The sequence below is a fragment of the Miscanthus floridulus genome, chromosome 8 (assembly GCF_019320115.1).
Source record: "Miscanthus floridulus cultivar M001 chromosome 8, ASM1932011v1, whole genome shotgun sequence".
Taxonomy (NCBI): Eukaryota; Viridiplantae; Streptophyta; class Magnoliopsida; order Poales; family Poaceae; genus Miscanthus; species Miscanthus floridulus.
This window is the reverse complement of record NC_089587.1, coordinates 226,560,597-226,580,579: the sequence shown is the minus strand read 5'-3', so window position 1 is coordinate 226,580,579 and position 19,983 is coordinate 226,560,597. Positions and strand designations below refer to the sequence as shown.

General features: G+C 46.3%; 2 protein-coding genes across 2 annotated transcripts; both read right to left on the bottom strand.

The window, feature by feature from the left end:
* Positions 1-16,053: 16,053 nt before the first annotated feature.
* LOC136470749 (uncharacterized mitochondrial protein AtMg00810-like) lies at positions 16,054-17,068 on the bottom strand. The gene is made up of 2 exons (XM_066468488.1): positions 17,017-17,068; positions 16,054-16,550 (listed from the first exon to the last, which is right to left on the bottom strand). Exons 1-2 carry the CDS (start codon positions 17,066-17,068, stop codon positions 16,054-16,056), a joined length of 549 nt encoding a protein of 182 aa, XP_066324585.1.
* A 1,750-nt stretch (positions 17,069-18,818) lies between these two features.
* Positions 18,819-19,460, bottom strand: LOC136470748 (uncharacterized). Its single transcript, XM_066468487.1, has one exon. It carries the CDS (start codon positions 19,458-19,460, stop codon positions 18,819-18,821), a length of 642 nt encoding a protein of 213 aa, XP_066324584.1.
* Positions 19,461-19,983: the final 523 nt, after the last annotated feature.

Genomic DNA, 19,983 nt, shown 5'->3' with positions numbered 1-19,983 from the left:
CCAAGACAGTCAGCTGCCATTTTATTGGCTATCTAGAAAGATCGAAAGGATATCGCTTCTATTGTCCTGATAGACATACGAAGATTGTAGAAACAAGACACGCTATGTTCTTAGAGGATAACATGATCTAGGGGAGCATGGTAGCATGAGAAATCAGCCTATAGGAGAAGCGGGTACATGTACCCACTCCGATGGTTAAAGAACCATTCGTCATGCTACCTACTGCTGTTGCACCGACAGTGCAGGACACTGTAGTGCCAACACTTGTTGCAAGTTCTCCCATGGCAACAATGAATGAACATGAGGAACCTGTCCTTGAGGAACCTATAGAACCAAATGTTGCACATGAGGAAGAACAACAACAGCCAAATGTGGAATAAGTGCCGGAGGCACCTAGAAGGTCTCAAAGAATAAGAAGATCAGCTATTACTGATGACTATGAAGTTTATGAAATAGAAGAATGTCAGATGGGGGATGATCCCACCTCATTTGAAGAAGCCATGAGAAGCGACCACTCATCAAAGTGGCTTAAGGCCATGGAAGATGAATTGAAATCAATGAGTACCAATAAAGTTTGGGACTTAGAAAATATTCCTAAAGGAGCCAAAATAGTAGGCTGTAAATGGGTCTACAAAACGAAATATGACTCCCAAGGGAATATAGAAAGATTTAAAGCACGACTTGTGGCGAAAGGCTTCACGCAAAGATAAGAGATTGATTACAATGAGACGTTTTCTCCAGTCTCATGTAAAGATTCCTTCGGAATTATAATGGCACTTGTAGCCCACTATGATTTGGAGTTACATCAAATGGATGTAAAGACGGCTTTCCTAAATGGGGATCTGGAAGAAAATGTCTATATGGCACAACCGAAAGGTTTTGTCATAAAAGGAAAGGAAAATATGGGATGCCGCCTGAAGAAATCAATCTATGGATTGAAGCAAGCTTCAAGACAGTGGTATTTGAAGTTTGATAGAACGATAAAAGGTTTTGGGTTTGAAGAAAATGTTGAGGACAATTGCGTTTATGCAAAGTTCAAGAATGGAAAGTACATATTCCTAATTTTGTATGTGGATGATATCTTGCTTGCTAGTAGTGATATCAATCTACTAATGGAAACGAAGAAATTCTTGTCCTCAAACTTTGATATGAAAGATCTCGGTGAGGCCTCGTTCATTTTGGGAATAGAGATTCACCGAGATAGGAGAAAAGGGGTTCTAGGATTATTGCAAAAGGCATACATAGAAAAGGTCCTGAAGAAATTTAGTATGCATGCGTGCAGTCCTTCACCTGCTCCTATAGTCAAGGGCGATAGGTTTGGGGAACATCAGTGTCCCAAGAACCAATATGAAATTGACCGAATGAAAGCGGTACCATATGCTTTAGCTGTTAGAAGTTTACAATATGCTCAAGTGTGTGCACGCCCTGACTTAGCTTTTGTTACCGGGTTACTTGGCAGATATCAAAAGAATCTAGGAATTGAATATTGGAAATTAGTGAAGAAAGTCCTACGTTATTTGCAGGGTACGAAAGGCCTCATGCTTACGTATAGAAGATCTGATTCCCTATAGATAGAGGGGTATTCAGATTCTGATTATGCGGGAGATGAAAGAAAATCCACATCAGGATATGTATTTACTCTCGTAGGAGGGGCTATATCATGGAAAAGCTCCAAACAAACCATAACTACATCCTCGATAATGTATGCCGAGTTTGTAGCATGCTATGAGGCAACAGGGCAGGTGAATTGGCTGAAGAAATTCATACCCGAATTGAAAGTGATTGATGATATAAATGAACCACTGAGATTGTATTGTGATAACAATCCAGCGGTACAGTACGCTCACAACAATAGGTCAAGTGGTGCTGCCAAACACATTGACATAAAGTACTATGTTGTGAAAGATAAAGTTTGGGATCATATAATAAATCTTGAGCATATAAGTACAGAGAAAATGCTCATGGATCCGCTCACAAAGGGCTTACCACCCAACGTGTTCAGAGAACACGTAGCCGGCATGGGTTTAAGGGAAAGCCTATGATTCCCGAACATACGAAGGGCCCAAAGAAAGTTTATATTTCAAAACGGAGAAGTGTATTGTGGCTGTTAGTCTAACGGCACTAAATGCTGTGACGATGGGACAGTTCTATGCACTAATCTGTGATGAAATAGGATGGAAGCAAGAAAAATATGAATTAAAAGTTTTGAGTATGAAATTAAAGAACGAAGAATAGATGAGAGATCAAGGGGGAGAATGTTAGGTATGATCTCCCACCAATTAGGCCCAACGGCCTTTTTGGGCCTTGCTCTCGCGCCCTAATCGGGGGCGCCCAACCCTACATGGTTGGTGGGCCCCCGTTGCACAGTGCTATAAAGGAAAGGTGGGGGCTGGAGCTCATAGTATGAGGTTCACCGCGCCGCCAGTCATCCCACCGACATCCTAACCCTAACTTGATCTTGAGAAGGGGCGCTTCCAGCGATGGGAAACACCACCGACGCCGGCAACGCCACCCCGATGCACACGCCGCCGCTAAGGACGCCACTGCACCGACTCTCTCTCCACCGAACGTCGCTGCCGGCGCGTAGATGGTGTCCGCCAACGAGATCCCAGACGGTGCTTCAACCACTATGGCCTTTGATGGTCTGTGACCTCTCACTCCCCTTCTCTCTACCTCTCTGTAGATCGTGTGTTAGGATCTTGATTACTGGAATTTTGACTCGATTGAGTCTTAAGAACTCTATCATACTATGCCATGTGTATGACATACCAGACTTTTGTCTTGCTTCCAAAACTGACGAATTAGGGAAATATTTTGCTTTCAGTACCCTAGCACACAATGAGTCTGGGTTCTACAGCAACCTCCAGCCTTGCTTGGCAAGCATGGCAAGATTGAAATGATGTATGTCCCTAAACCCTAACCCTCCATCTTCCTTTGGTTTCATCAGCTGCTCTCCACTCAACCAATGGATCTTATGCTTCCCCTCTTGATTGTTCCACCAGTATCTACAAATCATAGCCCCAATTTAGTCACATAGTGTCTTGGTCAGATCGAAGCATCCCATGGCAAAGGTGGGAATGGCCTATGCCACAGCTTTAATGAGAATTTCTTTTTGAGCCCAAGACAAATATTTTTCATTCTAGCCTTGAATCCTCTTCCAAATTCGGTCCTTAAGATTACCAAAAGTGCCCATTTTTTATTGCCCAACATGCACCGCCAACCCTAGATACTTCTCGCTCATCGTTTCCTTTGTGACTTGCAACAGATCACATACCTTGTTTCTCTGATCTACCTGTGTGTTCTGACTGAATAGAATCGCCGATTTTGCTTTGTTGATCATTTGCCTAGAACAAGCTTCATATAACTAAAGGATTGACTGCAGCTGCCCACAATCCCCCTCTGTTGCCCGAATCAAAATCAAAGAGTCATCGGCAAACAAAAGGTGGGAAACACTTGGTGCACCACTGCTAACTTTAACTCCAGCTAATGAGCCATCCTGTTCTCCTTTTTTTAACAGAGCTTAAAAAGCCTTTGCACAAAGCAAAAATAAGTAGGGTGATAGAGGGTCACCCTGCCGTAATCCTCTCTGAGGGACAAAAGGTTCTGATAGATCACCATTTACTTTCACTTGATACCTCACCATGGAGATGCACATCATAATCAACTCAATCCACTGATTGGCAAAGCCCATCTTCTTCTTCATCTGGTACAGAAAACACCATTCAACTCTATCATAAGCCTTACTAGTGGGTAATTTCATATGCTATAAGAATGTTGTCTGAAATCAATCTCCCTGGCACAAATGAACTTTGGTTTGGGGTAATTATATCAGGAAGAACTTGTCTTAGTCTATTTGAAAGAACCTTTGACACCACCTTATACACCACATTACACAAACTTATAGGTCTCAATTCAGTTATCTTCTCAGGCAAAATCAAAGATATGATAGTGTCATTCCAACCCTCGGGCATTTAGCCACCTCTCAAAACATTCAGAACTTCTTCTGTAAGTTGATCTCCAACAACATCCCATTACCTCTTGAAGAAAATCACCGGCATGCCATTAGGATCCGATGCTTTTAAGTCACCGATAGCATCCAGCGCTGCCTTGACCTCCTCTGGTGTAAACTTAGCTGAAAGGATGTCATTCATCTCAGGTGTAACACTAGGTGAGACAGCATCAAGAAGCTGATGAACCTGTATGTGTTACTGTATTGGCTTGTGTCTGCCTACTGCCTACTACTCTATCTCTCTCTATATCTATGTACCATAGCTGGATTGTTATTGTACTTACTTGAGTATAGATAGTACTACATAATTAAGGACAATGAACTAATAATTGTAAGTGCAATCAAGCCCTAATGTGGGTTTTGGCGTTGATGACCACCGAATTAAAGGACTAATGAGATTTATCGAGATGACAAGTAGGAAATGACAAAAGGAGGATGTTATACAAAATGGAGGCGGCCCCAATTACGAATGGTGATGGTTTCTAACTCAAAGGAGGTTTAATTTCTCTTATAATTTGAATTTGAGTTTAAGAAAAGCTATACTATCAAGGGGGACTCAAAACACTTGTCAAAGTATGCAACCAAGTGCTCATCTTCTGACTAGGACATCCTCATACCTCTGCCAAAACAGCTCTGCATTCACTTTTCCATCTTCACTGTTATCGGCAGGGCGCCAGTGCCACACCCCACGGGCGGTAGTGCCATACTTAAGTGACCGTTGGGCCCCCAGGGGTATTTATACCTTTTGGGCTGGCCCTCAACGGTCACTGCTTCTTCCACCTCTGCTCATTTCGGCTAAGCACTCCCAAGAGCTCATCTCTCTCCTCTATTGGTGACCTCCAAGCTCTCAAGCAAATCCTTGATTTCCACCATCAAAACTTGAGAGAAAAGGCATCAAAACTCGATTAGAGAGCAGATCCACTAATTCCCAAACTTTGAGAGCACTTGGTTCACGTTTGGCCGGCGGATTTAAGTTTGTTACTCTTGGAGCCTTGCTCCTAGCCGGCTAGACGTCACCCTAGAGCTTGCCAACTTGTGTGGCAACCAAGGGAGGCTTGTAACCACCTATTGCAGCTAAGAAATCATTCCTTACTTCAAGAGTTTACTCTCTTAATTTGAGAACGAGGGAAAGGCAAGCCTTGGTGGCAAGCCCTAGCCTTAGTGGCATACCTCAACAACGTGGACTTAGACAAGCCTTAGTGGCGAGCTGAACCACGGGATAAATAACCGTGTGCTGATTTACTTTCATTGCATTACTCTTTGTCGTTGAGGTGTTTCTAGGGTTCGTGGCCGATCTACTTGGTGGTACTTGTTCCACTCTATTTAGTTGTTGTTCTGTGACTAATACACTTGCAGGAAGCTAGGAGATTTATTCGATCTAAGTTTCACTGGTTAAATTTCAAACTGTGCTAACCCTCTCCTGCGCAGGTACGGCAGTGCCGCCCTCTGGTCTGACTGTTGTTTGAGTTAAATTTTTATAGGCCTATTCACCCCCCCTCTAGGCCCTCCAGTCTTACCAAAGATCCTACAAGTGGTATCAGAGCCGAGTTGCTTCGTATACGCTTCACCGCGTGAAGTATGGAAGCCGGAGGAGGTTCAAAAACCACTCGCGTCGATCCGGACGCGGCTGGCTTGCAAGAGAGTGGCAACAACAGCAGTGAGCTCTCACCCTCGATAGCGAGCAATGCCTCTCTCCCACCCATCAAGACAATCGATGTGGAGAGAAGGCAAGAAAGAAAAGAAAGGAGAGCCACTAAGACCGCAAGAAGGGAAGTAAGAGAAAAGAAGAAGGAAGAGCAGCGTAAGCTTGAAGAAAAGCAGAAGAGAAAAGAAGATAGAAGACGCATATGAGAAGAATGAGAGAAGAGAAGGACAACAAGAAATAAGAAGGAGGAAGCCAAGGCATATGATGCATCATCAAGTGAGCTATCAAGTAGCTCCGACGATGGTGATGATGATGTATCATATCATGCCTCCAAGGGTGACAAGAAGAAGAAGAACAAGGACAAGGGCAGCAGCACCAACAAGAAGAAATATGTAGCTGTATCCTTTAACTATTCTTATTTGACTAACCGTGATCGCAAGTCTTTCATCAATGTACCCATGGGCAAATTACCTCATTTCGATGGGACTAACTTTGCTAAGTGGAAGCACTTGATGAGGGCTTATCTTATAGGTCTTCACCCCGGTCTTTGGGAAATCATGTGCAACGGATTTCAGCCACCAGAAGATCCCAAAGAGCCAACAAATGAAGAGTTGATAGCTGTCCATCTCAATGGCCAAGCCACTAGCATACTTCTTAGTGCCTTGGATGGTGATGAGTACAATAGAGTGATGAATGTTGACATTGCCAAGAAGATTTGGGACACTTTGCACCTTACACATGAAGGGGTTGACAAAGTGAGAAGGGCAAGAATTGATTTGTTGATGGCCAAGCTCAATAGGTTTGTGATCTTGGAAGGTGAAGGGCCACAAGAAATGTTTGATAGGTTGATGACCTTAGTTGGCAAGATTAGAGGCTATGGTAGTGATGAGCTTGATGATCACAAAGTAGTGAAAATTATGTTGGAAGCCTATTCGCCTAGAAATGAGACCGTAGTCACTCTAATTAGAGATAAGAAGAAGTTTGAGCACTTCACTCCAAATGATGTGCTTGGAAGACTCTTGACCTTTGATATGCAAAGAGAAGAAGCAAATGAGAGGAGAAAGCTTGGTGAGTTGCAAGCCAAGCTAGATGGCATGAAGATCAAGGATGTAGCTCTCAAGGCCAACAAGTCAAGCAAGCAAAGCACCTCCAACAAGGCAAAGGGCAGCAAGCAAGCATCAACAAGCAAGCCCAAAGATACCAAACAAGTGCAAGAAAAGGAAGAGACAACTTCATCCTCAAGTGAAGATGAAAGTGATGGCACCGAATACAAGAAGGTTGATGATGTTGCTCTCTTTATGAAGAAGTACAACAAGGGCTTGAAGAAGCAAGGCTACAAGGTAGTGAGGAGAAAGTTTCCTAACAAGAAGAAGAGGACCTGCTTCAATTGTGGCAGCACCGAGCACTTCATTGCAACATGTCCTTATGAAAAGAAAGACAACAATTACAAGAAGGACAAGAAAGAGAGCAAGCATGAGCACAAGAAGAGTCACAAGCATATGGGAGAGGCACACATTGGGCATGAGTGGGACTCAACTAAATAGAGCTCAAGTGATGAGGATGAGAAGATAGCAACCGTAGCCATCCAAAAATCATCCTCTACACCAAGGCTCTTCAACAACATGTCTGATGATGATAACCACCACTCCCCTCGCATTTGTCTTATGGCAAAGGGTGAGAAGGTAAACTCAAAAAACAAATCTCCACCACCTCCTAGTGACATCTCTAGTAGTGATCTTAGTGATAGCTCTAGTGATGATGAATCTAGTGATGAAGAGATTGATAATATAACTAAAAATTTAGATCCTAAGACCAAACTCTTTATCTCTAAGCTAATGGAGGATTTAGAGAATGTCCAAGCCGAGCTAGCAACTAGAGATGATGATCTCATTGCACAAGAAAAGATGTATATTGCTAGCAAGGAAGCTCTTGCATTAGAGAGAAGTGAGGTGGCCTCCTTGCGCAAGGTTTTGGCCAAAAGAGTAAGAAGACCATGTTCTCACTAAGAAGGCAAATATTGCACTCAATAAAAAGTATTGTGTCTTAGATAAAAAGCACAAAGAACTTGACCTGCAATATAGTCTTCTTTGGGAGAGCACCCCACAACCCTCTAATGCAAAGGACACCTCTACTCCCTCCACTAGCCAAGGTTCTGGAAAATGCTATAATCTTGATTTGAATGTTTATTCCACTAACCTTGCTAATATGGAGGCAACGAGAAAGAAGATTGCACGGCTAAATGATGTGATAGGTAAAAGGTGCATGGAAGGCAAGAAACAAGTAACTAGCAAAGTGGATCAACCAAAGAAGCCACAATACAAGAATAGGAGACATCCTCACATCAAGGATGGGCTTGAGCACACAAAAGGAGCCAAGACAAATAGAAGAAAGATTATTAATGGCTATGAGTGTGTTCAGTTTATGAGCAAGGGCAAAGTTGGTACAGATCAGCCTGCATAGATGGCGGCAGTGCAGCAGCCCTGAGCAGCAATGCCCCAGGGCGGCAGTGCTGCTGTGAAGGGCGGCAGTGCCGCCCCCCACAGAAAAGGGAAGGCCACCAACTCTGCCCCTGGTCAGTTTAAGCCCAAGAAAAAAAGTGTTCCAACCAAAGCAAGAGTCCCAGAAACCAAAGAAATCAATTTGGGGCAATCCAAACAAGTATGCTTATCAACCGAAGGCCCATGCACCTCGACAAAGCTTGAGTTCTTGCTTTGTGCTGAAAAACAACAGCAAGGGAGAAGTGATTGCCAAATATGTTGGCAAAGATACAAATGTTTATCTTAACACTTCTATTTGGGTTTCTAAGATTCTAGTGACTAACATGCAAGGCCCCAAGGATATCTGAGGACCTAATTCAAGGAACTAAACTTGTTTCGCAGGCATACTCCTCTGGTGGGTCAAGTTGGGTGCTTGACAGCGGCTGTACAAACCATAGATCGGAGAAAGGAGTATGTTTTCATCATACACTCCTAAGATGGACTCAAATGAGAATATTGTCTTTGGAGACAATTCTAGGGGTGATGTGATTGGTCTCGGTAAGGTTGCTATAACCCTTGAACATTCAATTACAAATGTATTACATGTTGATTCGTTGAGTTACAATTTGTTGTCTATTTCACAATTGTGTGAGATGGGTTATAATTGTCTCTTTACGAATAAGGGTGTGGAAGTCTTTAGAAGGGAGGATTCATCTATTGTCTTTACGGGTCGATTAAAGAACAAGCTTTATCTAGTTGATTTCAACAAAAGTAAGGCTAATTTTGAGACTTGTTTAGTGGCAAAATCTAGCATAGGCTGGCTGTGGCACCACCGTCTAGCTCATGTTGGATGAGGAACTTGGCCAAACTTCAAAAAGATAACCACATTCTTGGACTAACCAATGTTTAATTTGAGAAAGACAGGATTTGTAGTGCTTGCCAAGCCGAAAAGCAAGTAGGTGTACCTCACCCACCAAAGAGCATCATGACCACTACTCAACCTTTGGAGTTGATTCATATGGATCTTTTTGGACCGATTGCCTACCTTAGCTTCGGGGGTAACAAATATGGATTAGTAATTGTTGATGATTATTCCCGCTTCACTTGGGTATTCTTTATCGATGAGAAGTGCTAGGTACAAGAGAAGGTGAAGATCTTCATTAGAAAGGCACAAAAGAAGTTTGGTCTCCCCATCAAGAAAGTGAGAAGTGATAATGGGACCGAATTCAAAAACACCCAAGTTGAAGAATTTCTTGATGAAGAGGGCATCAAGCATGAGTTTTCAACTCCATACACCCCTCAATAAAATGGTGTACTAGAGAGGAAGAATTGGACACTCATTGACATGACAAGAACAATGCTTGATTAGTACAAGACATTGGAACTTTTTTGGTGTGACACCATTAACACCGCTTGTCATGCCATCAATCACTTCTACTTACACAAGAAACTCAAGAAGACTTCATATGAGCTTCTAATCGGTAATAAACCTAAGGTGACATACTTTAGAGTGTTTGGGTGCAAGTGTTTCATACTCAACAAAAGATCCAAAACCTCTAAATTTGCACCTAAAGTTGATGAAGCATCCTTCTTGGTTATGGATCAAACGAGCATACCTATCGTGTCTTCAACAAAATCTCCGGTAGAGTTGAAGTAGCAATAGATGTGCAATTTGATGAATCTAATGACTCTCAAGTAGAACAAGTTAACTCAAGTGTTGTAGGAAAATAGGATCCACCTTATGAGGCAATCAAGCAATTGGCTATTGGCGACATTAGGCCATAAGAAGATCAAGCCACTGAAGAAGAGGATCCTCGGGCTATTGCTGCACCAATTTTCATTGACATACTCAATGCAGATGTGCAGCACACCCATGCTGCTGACCAGCAGGGCGGCAGTGCCGCACATAAGGGCGGCAGTGCCGCCCCTCCTACCTCAGCAGCAGCTGATTCTACTCCACTGCCAAGGCTGAACCAAGAGCCCATATTTGAACAAGAAGAAGTTGAAGGTCCAGAAGATGAACAGAAAGGTGTTGAGCATCTAAGACTACGACAAACTATTGAACGAGATCACCCTGCTGACAATATCCTTAGGAGTGTTCAAAAGGGGGTATTGACACGTTCTCATTTAGCAAATTTTTGTCAATATTACTCTTTTGTTTCTCCTGTGAAACCAATCAAGATTGAAAAGGCTCTCGAAGATGAGGATTGGGTGATGGCAATGCAAGAGGAACTCAACAACTTCGAGAGGAACCAAGTGTGGACCTTAGTGAAAAGACCAAATACCAATGTCATTGGTACTAAGTGGGTCTTCCGTAACAAGCAAGATGAAAATGGCGTGGTGATAAGGAACAAGGTAGGATTGGTAGCTCAAGGTTTCACTCAAGTAGAGGGCTTGGACTTTGAAGAAACTTATGCACCAGTGGCAAGGCTTGAAGCAATCCAAATGCTTTTAGCCTTTGTTGCCCATCATGACTTCAAGCTGTACCAAATGGATGTCAAGAGTACATTCCTCAATGGCCCAATACAAGAGTTAGTCTATGTTGAGCAGCCACCTGGTTTTGAAGATCCCAAGTTCCCCAACCACATCTACAAACTCCAAAAGGCGCTCTATGGGCTTAAGCAAGCACCAAGAGTATGGTATGAATGTCTTAAGGAATTCTTGCTCAAACAAGGCTTTGAAATAGGCAAAGTCGATCCTACCCTTTTCACTCACAAAGTCAATAAAGATAAATTTGTGTGCCAAATATATGTCGATGACATAATATTTGGTAGTACTAACCATGAGTTTTGTGAGGAATTTAGTATGATCATGACAAAGAGATTCGAGATGTCTATGATGGATGAATTAAAGTTCTTTCTTGGATTTCAAATCAAGCAAGTGAAGGATGGGACTTTTATTAGCCAAATGAAGTACACCAATGATATGCTAAAGAAGTTTGACATGGCGAAAGCAAAGCCCATCAAAACTCCCATGCCAACTAATGGACATCTTGATCTCAATGAGAAAGGGAAAGCCATCGATCAAAAGGTATATCGCTCCATGATCGGCTCTCTACTTTCTATGTGTCCATCTAGGTCCGATATTATGCTTAGTGTGTGCATGTGTGCTAGATTTTAAGCTAACCTGAAAGAGTGTCATCTTGTGGCTGTTAAGAGAATCTTGAGATATTTAGTACACACTCCTAACCTTGGTTTGTGGTATCCCAAGGGCTCCAAGTTCGGTCTACTTGGGTATTCAAATTTCAATTACGCCGGTTGCGAAGTGGATCAAAAAAGCACTTTGGGGACATGTCAATTCCTTGGGCAGTCCCTAGTGTCTTGGAGTTCTAAGAAGCAAAATTTTGTAGCTATTTCCACCGCCGAGGCCGAGTATGTTGCAGCCGGTGCATATTGTGCTCAACTACTTTGGATGAGGCAAACCCTTTGTGATTTCGAATGTCGCTTTACCAAAATCCCATTATTGTGTGACAATGAAAGTGCCATAAAGCTTACAAACAATCCCGTAAGCCACTTAAGAACTAAGCATATAGACATCTGATATCACTTCTTGAGAGACCATGAAGCCAAAAGAGATATCAAAATTCGCCATGTGAGCACCAAAAAACAACTAGCTGATATCTTCAGTAAGCCCCTCGATGAGTCAAGATTTTGTGCTTTGCGTAGTGAGCTAAATATACTTGATTCTCATAACGTGGTTTGAAATTTAGCATGCCAATGTTTGATCAACTAGCGACCTAGGCAAAATTTGCGAAATTTCAATATTGGGCTTCAAAATGATTTATGAAACTTGATCTATGTAGCATGACCATGGTTTATATTGATTATTTGTTTCTGGTCATGATATATAGAGAATATGTGTCCATATCTAAGATAGAGAGAGTCACATAGTTTGTAGTTAATTCCTGCTGTTTTGGGCAGGGCGACAGTGCTGTCCTTTGAATTCCAACTAGAATTCGGCCCACAACGTCCAAGTTCTATGAGGCCCATTTTATTTCTCCACTTATCCCTCTGGCCTGTAGTACTCTCTCTCTCCCTCATTCTCTCCCCGATGCCGTCGCACGCATGCGCTCCTCCTCTTCACGCTTGCACGTGCGCGTGTCGTTGTCTATCACGCGGCTGCCACTACCGGCACTGCTGCGCCTGCTTCGGTCGGTCCTTGCTCATCGCTGGTTGCAACCAAGGGCTCCTGGCCAAGCCCCTTCTCTTCTTCCCTCCTCACTCTATGGTTTGAGAAGGTATAACCCTAACCTCGCTCGATCTATGCAATGGTGATGTTCTAGCAATGGATTTCAGTTTCTAGGGATAGTATGAAGGAGTAGGAAGTAGTGTTGATGATTGATTTGAATCGATTTGGAAGTTCCTTCGATGGAGTGGAGGATGGCCCCACGGTAGTGCCGTGGCTTGGGTGCGGCAATGCCGCCCTCAGCAACTACAGATACCTCTCCTGTAGCTCCATTCAATTGAAGAAGCCATAAATGGATTGGATTCAGTCACCAACACATTAAACCTATTTCTTTATGCAAATTTCTTTCAAATCCATAGCTAGGTCACCATGTTTCTTTATGTACTATGATTCTGAGATTGTGACGAAGCAAAGAGATAGTTGGAAGTGAGATTTAGCAAGAATGAGGAAGTGGGTAGTGACGTTGAACAACACCTAAGTGTGGCAGTGCCACCCTCATAAGGCGGCAGTGCCATCCTGACTGGCCTTTTGACCAGCAAGCTGTCAATATCACTATCCAAATTTGTTTTCTTGTTAAGACTAACCTGTAGCTATTTTTAATACTTCATTTTCATAGTTTCTCATCTAGTGCTATCCTTTGCATAGATGGAGCACGGAGATGATGGAAGAGGAAAGAGAAAGATGTTGACCAAGTAGCAGTCTAGATGAGGCAGGGGGAGGGGCACTAGCAGCAGTGCAGCAGCACCTCATGCATTTGATAGAGAAGCTCATTAGCAATATGTTGAGAATGAGGAGAGGCTTCAGCAGATAGGGCACACCATTCCTCCTGGTGGCTGTCATGGCAGCCCTTTGCACCTAACAGAGTTTGATGACAGCTACATGAGGGACAACAATGATGAGTTCACCTTCAGAGCCCCACATGACACAGTTGCACATCCTATGGTGGATTATTCCAAGAGCTAGAAGGGAACAGAGGAGGCTAGAGAAATGAATCCTTATGCAACAGGCAAGGTCATGGGAGTTGACTACAGATTCTGGAATGTATTCCATTCCAACTACTATGCCACTGCCATCTTAGCTAGCAGGAAGGGCAAGATTTGCAAGATGCAATATATTGATTTCAATGAGATGCAAGACAAGGAAGAGCCTGAGTTCAACACTGCTATTAGGACATGTGACAGATTTGAGCTCTCTGACCTTATGTCCTTCAGGTATGATTGGAATGTGGAGATCATAGCTCAGTTCCATGCCACCTATTTCTGGAATAGGGACACAGATGAGATGCACTAGATGACTGATGGTCGCCACTATCGCATTGATTTTGTTACATTCAGTCAGATCCTTGGTTTTGGACAGGTGCAGAGGACTTACTCCTGCATTCATAATGAGCGCCGTGCTGAGATCAGTGAAATCAGCTATATGTGGAGGGATCCCAGTGAGGCAAATGGCAGGAGGAGTGGACTCTAGAGTTTCTACTATGTCATGAACAATCTCATTAGGAGTACCATCAACCCTAAGGATGGAGCAGCATCTGATATAAATGGCTATGTGAGAAATGTGCTTGCTCGTTTTCCAGATGGAAAGAAGTTCAATGTCCCTAGGTTCATTTGGGTTGAGCTTAGCTATGCTATGGACGATGGGAGAAGGGGGCTGCCCTATGCTCCTTATCTCATGTTCATGATTGAGAGGGTCACTGGCTTCAGGTTTCCTAAGGACAAGATCCACACCGTCTACAAGATAGAGAAGACCCAGCCTTCTGTAGTCACCAGAGAGGGAGGTAGAGCACATGAGGACATCCCTAATTCCTCCAGCTCCAGATCTAGGAAGAGCAGTTGGAAGAAGAAGATTGGTTCTTTTATGAAGGCAATCATGGGAAAGTGCACATATGCAGCTGAGAGAGCCTATGAGACTCAGCGGGACCAGAGAGAGCTTTGAGGAGGGCACCTTCCACCTCTTCCACCACCTCCAGTGTTTGAGCTTCCTAGTATGTCAGATACTAGCTCAGATGATGATGATGGTGGAAATGGCAATGAGTCAGAGGAGAGACCTATGGCAGACTGGCAGGAGACTCTTGTGGGATACCAGAGGAGGGATGAGCCGAGACGCTCTACGTGCTCTACACACTTCACTGGCACCACACACCGTCAGGGGCGTGCACGTATCGACTCTGACTCGGACAAGGAGTGAGTTGACTTCTCTTCTTTTCTCTACTCTTTTTGGTATTTGATGCCAAAGGGGGAGAAAATTAGAGGGGTCAATTCTTTTTCGACGCCATGTGACCGCTGCAGCTCCACTTCATGTTCTATCCGAGGAGAGTTAGTTGTTAGGTTGTGAGTTAGAGTGTCGTTGGTCACAGCACTCGGCAAAGCTGGAAAAATGGGTGCTCGGAAAACTGCTTTTCCAGCTTTGCCGAGTGCCATGACCATGACACTCGGCAAAGATTTAAAAAAAAAATCAAACTTTGCCGAGTGCCAAACAGAGGGCACTCGGCAAAGAATTTTTTTAAAAAAAAAATTCAAACTTTGTCGAGTGCCAGCCAGAGGGCACTCGGCAAAGAATTTTTTTTGAAAAAAAACTCAAACTTTGCCGAGTGCCAGCCAGAGGGCACTTGACAAAGAATTTTTTTTTAAAAAAAATCAAACTTTGCCGAGCGCCGGCTAGGGGGCACTCGACAAAGAATTTTTTTTTAAAAAATAAAAAATCTTTGCCAAGTGCCTTCAGGGTTGGCACTCGGCAAAGAGACCGTCAACGGAGCCGGCGTCGTGACGGTCGCTTTTCTTTGCCGAGTGCCCGATAAAAGACACTCGACAAAGAGGACTTTGCCGATCAATTTTTTGCCGTGTATTTTTTGTCGAGTGCCGCACTCGGCAAAGACTTTGCCGAGTGCAATTTGGCCTTTGCCGAGTGCCTCAGGCACTCGACAAAGAACCTGAATCCAGTAGTGAGTGCTACACACCTTCATGCGCGACACCCTTCATGACCATCAACCTGGGCTACTGCCCCAGGCTGGAGCGCTACAACAAGTGGGTGTACGCTGGCCTGGTGATGGTCTCATCGGCGGTGACCGATGATGCCGTCGCACATCTTCTTCTGTGTGTAGAGAATGAGAATGTGGCCAACGACCGTAGTATTGCATCTCATTGAGTATATATACAGGTTACAGTCGGGAGTGCGTGGTGCGCACAATCGTGGGTGACGTCAGTCACCACAACGAGAAGCTAAGCTAATTGTAGGATGAGTATAGACTGAATACAAGCCTGACAGACTGAATAACTGAATGTCTCAACACCCCCCCACAGTCGGTGCAGTCTTCACACGTTCATCGGGACGACGCACAGACTGGAGCGAAATGCTTCGAAGGTCGCTGTCGATAATCCCTTTGTCATCACATCGGCGTACTGCTCACCTGTTGGAACATGCAGAACACACAGATCGCCCATCTAAACGCGTTCGCGGACAAAGTGTATGTCCAACTCGATGTGCTTGGTCCTCTTGTGGCGAATGGGGTTTGCCAACATGTACACCGCAGAAACATTATCACAGTAGGTGACCGTCGCCTTGGTCACGCCACAATGGAGCTCGCCGAGGAGTTGCCGGAGCCAAATGCATTCCGCCGCGGCGTGCGCGACAGCACGGTATTCCGCCTCAGCGCTCGAACGAGAGACTATAGGTTGCCATTTCGAAGACCATGACACAAGAGCATCACCGAGGTAGACACAAAATCCCGAAGTCGAGCGTCAAGTGTCCGGGCATCCCGCCCAGTCAGCGTCCGAGTATGCCGTGATGGTGAGGTCCGCCGAGCCTCGTAGGTATAATCCCATCGTTGTCGTGCCGCAGACGTAGCGGAGGAGGCGTTTCAGCAGTGTGAGGTGAGGTGCACGGGGATCATGCATGTGCAGACACGCTTGCTGCATGGCGAAGGCAAGGTTAGGGCACGTAACAGTCAAGTACTGCAACGCCCTGGCCAGACTCCTGTATGTCTTGGCATCGTCGATCACTGGTCCATCGGCAGAGAGTTTGCCCTTAGCGTCGATTGGTGTTGTAGCTAGCTTGCAGTTTGTCATCCCAACGCACTCGAGAATGTCCTCGGCGTAGCGCTGCTGGGACAAACAGAAGCCGTCGGCTATACGCTTGACGTCGATGCCGAGAAAGAAGCGCAGATCACCAAGATCCTTGATAGCGAACTCCAGTTTTAGGCGCTGGATGATGTCTTGGAGGAGCGCTGGACTGGAACCTATGAGCACGATGTCGTCGACATATAGCAAGAGGTATGCGATGTCGTGGTCCCGGCGTAGAACAAAGAGTGAGGCGTCGGATCATGTCGGCTTGAAGCCAAACTTGATGGCATGATCAGCAAACCGAGTGAACCATGCGCGAGGGGCCTGACGAAGCCTGTACAGAGACTTGTCGAGGAGACAGACGGCGTTCGGGTACTCAGGATCGACAAAACTTGTGGGTTGTTGACAGAGAACGTGTTCCTGCATGTTGCCGTGAAGGAACACGTTGGACACATTGAGCTGTCGTGTGGACTAGCGATGAGAGGCGGCAATGGTGAGCACTGTGCGGATTGTGGTAGGCTTGACGACCGGCATGAAGGTTTCGCCGAAGTCAATGCCCGCACGTTGCGTGAACCCACAGACCACCCATCGGGCTTTATAACGCTCGAGGGATCCATCCGGATTGAGCTTGTGATGAAATACCCATTTGCCAGAGATGATATGGGCACCAGGTGGACGCGCAACCAAACGCCATGTGCGGTTTGCCTGAAGAGCGCAGTACTCCTGTTCCATGGCGCCATGCCAGTTAGGATCTTGAAGCGCGGCGCGCACCGAGGTTGGCAGAGGGGATATGGAGGCGCTAGTGGAAGGTGGAGACATGGTGGTGGCGAGCGCATAGCGTGGGTTGGGTTTGACGATGCCAGCCCGAGTGTGAGTGATCATCGAATGTGCAGGCGCAGGCGGCGCTCAGCAGCAGCTGGGGATGAAGAAGACGCTGATGGCATGGGATGGGCTGAAGAGGGTGCTACGAGCGGGGGAGACTATGGCGTGGGAACCATATGTGCAGAGGCTAGGGCAGGCGTATCAAGATGGGTAGGAACCTGAATGCACGACGGTGCCAGTTCCTGAATAACTACGGTGTCTGTTGTCGGACAGACAACAGTTCCGTCAGAAACGCCATTGCATGGAGCCGAGCGGAAAGGGAAGGAATTCTCATCGAATGTAACATGATGGGAAGTGATCACTCTTTGTGTATCGAGATCGAAGCAACGATAACCGCGGTGGTCAATGGGATACCCCAGCAGCACGCAAGCAGTGGAACGGGGAGCAAGCTTATGAGGCATGGTGGCTGCCTGATTAGGAAAGCAAAGACAGCCGAAGACTCTGAGGTGGTCATAGCTAGGTGGGGCGCCGAGCAAACGCTGGAATGGCATGGAGGGACCAGTAGCTTGGCACGGACGCCGATTAAGAAGATGCGTTGCTGTGGATAAGGCTTCAGCCCAGAAAGAGGGAGGCATGCCGGCATGCAGGAGCAGACTACGAATGCAGTCGTTCAGAGTGCGGATGATGCGCTCTGCAGTGCCATTCTAGGATGAAGTGTAGGGACAGGACAAACAAAACACTATGCCGTGAGTAGCAAAGTGAGCACGTAATGCCTGATTATCGAATTCTTTTCCGTTGTCAGTTTGGAAGGAGAGAATGGGAAGCTGAAATTGAGTAGATACATATGCGTGGAAAGACAATATGCAGGCAAATACATCAGCTTTGCTACGTAGGGGAAAAGTCCAGACATAATGAGTAAGATCATCAATCAAGACAAGATAATATTTAAAACCAGAACAACTAGGAACCGGCGACGTCCAGACATCAGCATGTATAATTTGAAAGGGAACATAACTGACAGATGCAGAAGAAGAAAATGGTAGTCTGACATGTTTACCAAACTGACAAGATGAACACACATGTGAAGAAGACTTAGAACAACTAAAGGCGACATGATGCAGAGTTTGACGAAGAGCATGACGCCCCGGGTGACCTAGCCGCAAGTGCCAGAGATCAGCAGTAGCAGTGGTGGCAATGAGTGCTTCCGGCGATGACGGTGCCAGGGGGTACAGGTCGCCGTCGCTGTTACATCGGAGCATCACCGTGCGGGTTGGGAGGTCCTTGATAGAGAAACCATAGGGGTCAAACTCAACGGAAACATTGTTGTCACGAGTGAGGGATCGAACGGAAATAAGGTTTTTAACTAAAGAAGGAGAAACAAGGATGTTGTTGAGTTGAAGAGGAGAGTGTGCTGTGGCAATGGCAGTAGAGGTGCGATGAGTGACTGGTAGGGTGGCGCCATTGCCAACAGTGATAGAAGGAGATTTAGAAGGGTGGATAGGAGAAGAAAGATTACCAGCGTTGGAGCTCATGTGCGACGTCGCGCCGGTGTCGAGGAACCATTCCGAGGCTTGTGGTCCAGTGTTCGGCACACCGGATGTCGCGAGGGAGGCGAGGAGGGCCTAATGGTTCCACACGTCCGGCGAAGGTGGAGGTGCGACGCCAGGGGGTGCGTACATCGGCGGCGGGGGCACGGTGCCAGCGAGGTAAGCCTGCTGTGGCTGGGTGCCGGGGCGTGGACCTAGAACGCCAGAGCCCGGGACGCGGAACGGCATGGGCCAGGCCTGCACCATGCCGGTCCACGGGTTCAGCCCAGGAACCCACGCTGGAGCCTGAGGACGGGCAGTAGAGGTGGTGCCAGAACCGCTTACTTGACCACGCCCACGACCTTTCTTCTTGGGCGCACGATCAGAACGTGGAGCTGAGGCGGTTGCGGGCACCGACGGCTTGGAGGCCGAGCTGGAACCGCTATCGCCGGAGACAGCAGAGGTGGAACGTGTGCCGGCAGTGGCGAGCAGAGCTTGGTGATGCGCCGACTTTGCCTGCTCCTTGTCATACTGCTCCTCCAGCAGCAGATAGGAGCGGGCCGACAAGAACGTGTGCGGCGGGTTCTTTGCGGTGATCACGGGGATGGTGTGCCGGTACTTGGAGCTGAGGCCGCGAAGCATGTTGAGGACCTGCGAGGTTTCGCGGACCGGCTGGCCCACGTCGCGTAGTGCGTCGGACAACTGCTTGAGTTTGCCGGTGTAGGTCGTGATGTTCATGTCGCCCTAGACAAGGTTTCGGAACTCCGCCTCCAGGTAGACTGCCCTATGGAGCTCGTTGTCCGTGAACTGAGCATGGACGGCGTTCCAAATGGAGTAGGCAGTAGCTTTAGGAACGTGAACAATGGCGCGGACATCTTTGGCCATGGAGTTGTAGAGCCAACTCAAGATGCACTGATCTTTCATGACCCAGTCCGGATCACAGCGGTTGTCGATGGTTGGCGGAGAGGAGAGGTGACTGCCGAGGCCGAACTTCCCGATGAAGGCGTCAAAGAAGCAGCGCCATTCGGTGTAGTTCGATTCGGCGAGGTTGAGCTCGACGGGGACGTGCGTCTTGATGTTGACCGTCTGCAAGACAGCCGCCGTCGGCGTGGGGAGGACAGGAGCGTCGAAGGAGGCTTCGTAGGAAACGGAGGAGCCAGAGGAGGAGGAATCGGCGTCAGACTGGTTGAACTCGAAGAGAGGATTGACGTCCATGACGCCGGGAGGATGAGCAGCGGAGAGAGCAGCAGTGGAGGACGGC

Bases quoted from the DNA above. Each gene is read 5' to 3' on its own strand.
- LOC136470749 (XM_066468488.1), bottom strand. From the start codon at position 17,068: ATGGCGTTTGGTTGCGCGTCCACCTGGTGCCCATATCATCTCTGGCAA. The intron at 16,551-17,016 runs GTATTTCATCAC...TCGTGCTCATAG, and splicing joins ATATCATCTCTGGCAAATGG to GTTCCAGTCCAGCGCTCCTC.
- LOC136470748 (XM_066468487.1), bottom strand. From the start codon at position 19,460: ATGAACATCACGACCTACACCGGCAAACTCAAGCAGTTGTCCGACGCA.